The sequence below is a fragment of the Vidua chalybeata genome, chromosome 9 (genome assembly GCF_026979565.1).
Source record: "Vidua chalybeata isolate OUT-0048 chromosome 9, bVidCha1 merged haplotype, whole genome shotgun sequence".
Taxonomy (NCBI): domain Eukaryota; kingdom Metazoa; phylum Chordata; class Aves; order Passeriformes; family Viduidae; genus Vidua; species Vidua chalybeata.
This window is the reverse complement of record NC_071538.1, coordinates 29,479,977-29,487,203: the sequence shown is the minus strand read 5'-3', so window position 1 is coordinate 29,487,203 and position 7,227 is coordinate 29,479,977. Positions and strand designations below refer to the sequence as shown.

General features: G+C 42.0%; 1 protein-coding gene across 1 annotated transcript; it reads left to right on the top strand.

Annotated features, from left to right (window-relative positions):
* Positions 1-1,230: 1,230 nt before the first annotated feature.
* PDC (phosducin) lies at positions 1,231-5,047 on the top strand. Its single transcript, XM_053950785.1, has 3 exons — positions 1,231-1,306; positions 2,965-3,125; positions 4,523-5,047. The coding sequence occupies exons 1-3, from the start codon at positions 1,246-1,248 to the stop codon at positions 5,045-5,047; spliced, it is 747 nt and encodes a 248-aa protein (XP_053806760.1). The 5' UTR covers positions 1,231-1,245.
* The last annotated feature ends 2,180 nt before the right edge of the window (positions 5,048-7,227 follow it).

The following is a 7,227-nucleotide window of genomic DNA, read 5'->3' as shown; positions in this document are numbered from 1 at the left end:
GTGCTCTGGTAATCTGGATCTATGCAGTGACAGCAGCCTATCTATAGAGCAACCTAGAGAACTTATACTAATGAAGCTTAATTAATCACCTGCTTTTCTTCCAAACTTACTTGCAGTGTTTCCCACAAGTTTTGATTAATTGTCATGAGAACATGCATGGAACAACCTATTTGCAATTTTGCTAATCAGCTTCAGTCCCAGTATGTACAAGAATCAGATACCTTGTGTCCTGCTCAGCCATTATTCCACATTATCCCTTGATGGTGCTATGGAAAAACGAAGGCAGACACATCACTATTTGTCATTCCAGTCTAACACCCCAGCAGCCTTTCAATAAGGCAGTCATGGCACGAGAACTCTTTGCTACTGTGAAGTCAAACAAAGCTTAACTTAGCCCCTGAACAGCTGAAACTAATCTAGACTTAATGGGAACACTCAGATCACCTGCCTTAAGGCTTCTTGCTGCTCTGTAGTGCTCTGGCACCACTGACCTGGCATCGTTGGAACACTCAAAATAAATGTGGTTCTCCATCAAATACTCCACTGTAAGAGACAAAAAGTGTGTTGGTGAATCACAGTGCCCTGAGAGTGTCATCTGGTTCTTTGGGTTGCCTGGTTTATGGAAAGGGTGGAACAAGAAAGTGATTTTGATTTATAACCACTATCAGTTTGCTGTTTTGCAACAAACATGGCCTAACCAGCTCCAGGATGTTCAGAGGTCTCTTGCCCAACAGGTTCAAATTTTTGGCTCGATTTTCTGTATCCATTTTTTTCTCCATTTTCTCCATTTTCCATTGAAATGAGCAATTTGGGCAACCCTTAAAAATAAATGCTTACAGCACTTGGAAAATTAATAGGGTCCAGTTCCAAGAGGGATTAAAAAAAAAAAAAAAAAGTAAAATATTCAGTACATATTTCCATTGCAGGAAGTTTTACACCCACTATTTCCCATGACCATGTCCCTGATATTCTCCAGTGACTGGGAAGGAACAGCGTAATGAAGGAGCCCTCACCTGAGAATCTGGCCAGGCACATTTTTAAGGAGACTGACAGATATCCCAATTGCTTTCTGTGGGCCAATGACAAGCTCCATAATTACCATGTGTATTTTGATCTTCACTGATACTCACCAGCTACAGGAAATTACACACTGTGCTGTACCTGCTGCAAGCTTATCCCTTTGCTATCCTGTTATTAACTGTTCTGCCTTTGGGACTTGCAGCATCTCCTGCTCCAGCCACTGAAATGGAAGAAAATGCAAACACCAGCTTGGAAGAAGACTTTGAAGGACAGGCAACGCACACAGGCAAGGAAACTAAATGGGTTTTTTTTCCCCAAAAATAAGTCAAACCGTCGCTGTTCCCTGGGGAAGCCCTGAATTCCAGTTGTTCCAGTGGCCAAACCTCTTGCACAAAAACCCAGGATCCAAAGGCAATGAGAAGGTATTTTAGGGCAAGTGACAGCCCCCGTGGAGGGCAGGTAACACCAAATGTTATGCTGCTCTCCTCAAACCTGAAGCAAAAGGCAAACACAGGGGACACTTGACAAAGCCACCAAGAAGCCATGGCCCAGCATGGCTCCTGCTGGTTTATTGCCTCACTCCCGTGGTTTATTGCTTCACTTTGCTCTCAAGGGGAGGAGAGAAACAACAAAAGAGCAACAAAACCCACGTTAGAATTAGGTGATAACGTTTCACTAGAAAGGCAAAATGATTTTTTCCTTCTTAGAGAAGGAACACTCGGTGCTAAAAATGCCCCTTGTGACAAACACAGCACAGCATTTAGAAGCTTTAAAAAGAGGCCTCGCTCAAAACCATCATTCTTTTTAATCCAGTGCTCAATCACCAGGATTTTTATAAGTACTGACATTGTGTTCAGCTCTACAGCTCCTCCATCCCACTGCCAGGTAACAGGATGCCAATCATTCCCTCCCTCTGCTCCAAGGGCTTCTTTTCCTTGGAGCTATTACGAATGCAGCTCTTGTAATAACTCTGGGGTTCTTTCCCAACAAGCCTCGCTGCTGTTGGCCAAGATTATGATATATGCACAGGCTGGATGGGGCTCAGAGCAACAGAGCTATTGGAAGGTGTCCCTGTCCATGGCAGGGGGTGGAATGAGATGAGCTTTAAGGTCCTTCTAACCCAAACCATTCTAAAAAAAAAAAAGCATATACATATATATATATATAAAATTTCATCACATCTTCCTTGTGAAAATGAGAGCTGCTTACCCAGCCTTTTCTAAATTTTCCATAGGAAACTTCACCTGTGAAAATACTGAAATATTATTTGTTTTTGCTTTATAATCTAAGATGCAGATTAAATGTTTTCATTTTGAAAAACAGCACTGGAATTTTGAATTTTTTTTTCACCATTTCAAAACTTAAGCAGGTTAATCAAGCAGCTCCAAACACCAAGATCTGCATTACCATCAGAATGATCATTTGCCTTATGGGTTGCTCTTCCAATGCAACAGGTATTGTTTGGGATTTTTAAAAATAATCTCAAATGTCCTGCATTCTTAGTTTTACTCTGAGTCCTTATGCATATTTAATATTTAAATTTCATTAAATATTTAAATTAGTACTTAAATAACCTGTTTATAAAGAAATCAAGTATTTGTCTACAAAACATCACCTTTGCCCAGCATGACAGTTTTATCATGTTTCAACATCCTCATCCATGTTAACTGCTCACTTAGTTTACCAAAACCCTTCCAAAGTATCCTGATGGGAACCAGATCACCAAAGTGATCCAGGTGAGAAAAACCCTCTTTCTTTCTTTTTTCTTTGTTCTTTCGTCTTTCATTGATCCAAAAGCTCTGGTTCTCAGCGCTCCTGGAGAGTGCTTTGGAAGGAGTAGGGACAGATAAACTGAGGCACAGAAGGACAAACCAGCAAAGAACACAAACTTCTCAGGAAACCTCTTGTTGCAGCCACTTTGTCACCCAACTTCATCTCTCTTAGGGCCCAAAGGTGTGATCAATGACTGGAGGAAGTTCAAATTAGAGAGTGAAGATGGAGACTCCTTACCCCTGAGTAAGAAAGAAATGCTTAGACAAATGTCTTCACCACACAGATCTTTCAGCAGAGATGACAAAGACACCAGAGAGAGATTCTGCCGTAAGGTAAGATAAGCAAAAGGAATTAACTTTGGCTCTATATAAACATGTCTGTTACAAGGTAGAAAATCTTGAATTTTCCACTCAATTTCCATGTAACTTAGCAGTGCTCTCACAATGCAGACAGAAGACATGTGCAAAACAATGGAGCTGGGGAGGGGGGCAAAGCAACAGGAGTGGCTGAGGGAGCCAGGGAGGCTCAGTCTGGTGAAAAGGAGGTTCAGGGGGGACCTTGTGGCTCTCCACAGCTGCCTGACAGGAGGGACCAGCCAGGGGTTGGGCTCTGCTCCCAGGGAACAAGGGACAGGATGAGAAGAAACAGTCACAAGTTGTTCCAGGGGAGGCTTAGACTGGATATCAGGAAAATTTCTTCCCCATTAGGGTGGTCAAACATTGGAAGGGGCTGCCCAGGCATTGATGGCATCACTATTCCTGAAAGAATAAAAAAAAAATAGGAACGTGGTGCTCAGGGACACAGGTTAGAGGTGGATTTGGCAGTGCTGGGTTAATGGTTGGACTTGATCTTAGAGTGCTTTTCCAACCTTAATTAGTGGCTCTGTGATTCTTTTTGTCCAGTCCTCTCTCAAGCAAAGGGTAACTTCAGTAAAACAAGCAGTGTATTTCACATCTATCACAGCACACCTTGACCTTTGTTCCTCCCTTCCCTGCCACCATGCTCTATTCCTTGGTTAGTGCAATGGAAAATTTTTAGCAGGTTTAAAAACCTTTAAGTCAGGATAGAGCTCTGAGCCTGAACATCACTCATGACCATTTACTAATTCTGAAACAGAGGGGAACCAAACCCCCAATAACACAGGAATTAAGCCTGCCTCACTACTGGCAAAATTTCCACCAACTCTGAGATCCATACATTTTTGCCAGATGTGGCCACTGCCTTCAGTATCACCATGCTGACAGGCAAGTGTTGAGACGGGTGTCGCCCTGTTCTTTTAAAAGTTTTAAAGTTCCTTTAAAAGTTTTCTATACCTTCAAATGTTTACATATTTCTACTGGAGTTCTCACGCACTGTTCATGTAAATAATGATTGTTTTGCATTCTTCTTTGTGGGAGGAGAGAATTGATAGACTGTTGGTTTGACCAGTGTAGTTGGAGAAGAAACAATTTCATCCTCCAATCCACTGTCATTTTTAAAATTCTATATATTACGAAGTCAGAAATAAAAGTTACTTCCTTTTACTCTTTTAATCTTGAGTAAATGCGTGAGCTATTTCGTGTCGTAGTACAACAGAAGGGATCTTCACCTGTCTCTCAGCAAGACCTCCCGGAGTCACTGTAGGGAGTGATGGCTCTTCCAGCCCAGTTTGTGGTGCTCTCCAGACAACAGGTGGGTCTGTCCCCATTCCAGCTCCCAGTCCCTAACCTCCCTCTCTGGATATCCACAGATGAGCATGCAGGAGTACGAGTTGATCCACGCCGCGCAGGAGGACGAGAGCTGCCTACAGCAGTACCGCAAGCGCTGCATGCAGGACATGCACCAGCGGCTCAGCTTCGGGCCCAAGTTCGGCTTCCTGTGCGAGCTGCAGAACGGGGAACAGTTCCTGGAGGCCGTGGAGAAGGAGCACAAAACCACCACGGTCATCGTGCACATTTACGAGGACGGCGTCAAGGGCTGCGAGGCCCTCAACAGCAGCCTGACCTGCCTGGCGGCCGAGTACCCCACCGTCAAGTTCTGCAAGATCAAGGCCTCCAGCACGGGCGCCGGGGATCGCTTCTCCAGCGAGGTGCTCCCCTCCCTGCTGGTCTACAAGGCCGGGGAGCTCCTGAGCAATTTCATTAGTGTTTCTGAACAGTTCAGCGAGGAGTTCTTTGCCGTGGATGTGGAGGCTTTCCTAAATGAGTACGGGCTGCTACCTGAGAGGGAGCTTCCGGCGCTGGGAAATGGCACGGATGAGCCAGATGTTGAATAATACTAGAGCCAGGGTCCTCACTGCCTCCCTTTTCTCTTCAGTCAGCTGTAAATCAATGTCAGTAACACCCATCCCACTTAGAGAAGGCTGTCTTTGCTCATTTACTTGTACCAAATAAAGATATAAAAACTGTTTAACTGTTAGCATGTGAATTCTACTTACAACACATACGGCTGGCAGTCCTGTACATACTTCTATGCCAGCCACATGAAATACAAAGAACAGCAGTGATATTTAAGAAATATAGGAAAAACAAATTAAAAATTGAGGGCCTATGCCTGTCTCCACAAAGCACAAGTCCTTCATCTAAGTGGGGACAGCACCGGTCCATCCCTCTGTGCACACAAAAAACCATCTCCATGCTCTGGAGTTACAGCAAGTCCTAGCTCCTGATTCACTTCTACCAACTTTGGCAGGAACAAGCAATTTTAAGGGCGGACAAATAGGCCAGAGTCCTTGCATTCCTAGATGGCTCAAGTATCTAGGTCATTATTTTATTCCACATTTAATACTCAATACTGATGCAAAGGGAGAAGTTAGCTTGATGCTCCTGTTAGTTTTTCACCCAAACAGCTGACACAGACACAGCATCAGCTGATTTCAGTTCATCAGTGCTGAGCAGCAGCATTTAAACTGCCTGTGAATTTCTGGAAAAGTATGTTATGCTTATGTAATAACTCTGAATAAAGCTTTTCAGCTCTCAAAACCTGCCATTGGAAGTGTGGAATATATTGGTAGTATATAACCTTACCCTTAAAAACATGTGAAATATTAGTAAGTATCACCAGATACTTAAACTCAAAATTTTAAGTTTTGTTAAAGGGAAACTGCTGAGAACTACAATTTAAAAATCTGACTGAGAGGATAAACTCACTATAGACGTTCTCTGATACAAAAAAACAAAACATAAACACTTCAGTGACTTCTGCACACTGGCAAAGCTAAAGGCTGGATTTGACTGGGGATGGAAGTACTTGTGTCTAACTGAAGATCTTAACAGCACAGATTAGTTTATAATGTTTGAGATTGTCAAAATGTTAAAGACTATTTCTTTTTTGTTTGTTTATTTTTCTTTTGTTCTATCAAAATGCTACTGAATTGCTACTTTTAACATTCTTTTGCCATGGATGACTATTTTAACAGAGGTCGAAAAAGCTCATGTCATGTACACTAAGCAGGGCAAATGAAGTTCCTTATCATCTCTCAATCTTCTCTAACCTGTAAAACAATTCATGACTTTATTACACCAAGAATTCAAAAGCATGCTCCCCAAATGTCATGATTTCCATGTTGTAAATTGCTGAGTGAGAGATTGTCCCAAGTCTTTCTGATGGAACTCCAGGGGGAATAAAGCTTTTCCCTTGGAGCAGTCCTCTCTCCCCTTACTGAAGCATGAAGTTGACCCCTCAGGTAAAGTCACTTTCATCCTAACATTTCATTTGTCTCCTCAGAATATTTGCAGATCTACCATTTGCAGATACATCCAACAGCATGAAAATCCAATGATCTTGCAGGAGTTTAGGTAGAAAATACTGAATTATCTTTGTCCATCACAAAAGTAACCAGTTACCTAAGCAGCAGAACAATAGTTCTTTTGCATTTAATGACATGTTTTGAAGAAGAGACATGAAAAATTTCTATCCTGTACTCACCAAAAAAATCTGCATTTAAGCTGTGGGAACTTAACTTCCGTGAGAACTTTCCCTCTTTATCCAACTTAGTTTAAAAGCTATTAGGGTGTACATCAGCAGCCTCATCACATAAGCTTCATTTTTTTTTGAGAACAAGGCTGAAAGCACAAAACCCCAACAAAACCACCCCAGAAGCTGCACCTACAGCTACTGTATGAAATAAGTTGACACTCCAATTTAAGAGACAGATTAAACATGCTTAAGCAGGATTTTCTTCAACCTGTAATTTAAAAAACAAAAACCAAAGAGCAAACACAAATGTGGCATCAAGCCTCAACAGAAGCTCATGACTAATGAAGTTGCAAATAAAACTCTGATCACAGAAGTTATCAGTTTCTGCAGGAAAAAAAACTAGCCTTAAAAACAAAAAACAAGATTTGACTCAAACATTTATGAAGCTTGTGATTAATGAAGTTGCAAATAAAATTCTGATCACAGCAGTTATCAGTTTCTGCAGGAAAAAAACTAGCCTTAAAAACAAAAAGCAAG

What these genes read in the sequence shown, in the direction of transcription:
- PDC (XM_053950785.1), top strand. Translation starts at nt 1,246, where the DNA reads ATGGAAGAAAATGCAAACACCAGCTTGGAAGAAGACTTTGAAGGACAG. An exon ending in AGGACAGGCAACGCACACAG is followed by an intron (nt 1,307 to 2,964) that starts GCAAGGAAACTA and finishes CATCTCTCTTAG; the next exon opens with GGCCCAAAGGTGTGATCAAT. An exon ending in GAGAGAGATTCTGCCGTAAG is followed by an intron (nt 3,126 to 4,522) that starts GTAAGATAAGCA and finishes GGATATCCACAG; the next exon opens with ATGAGCATGCAGGAGTACGA.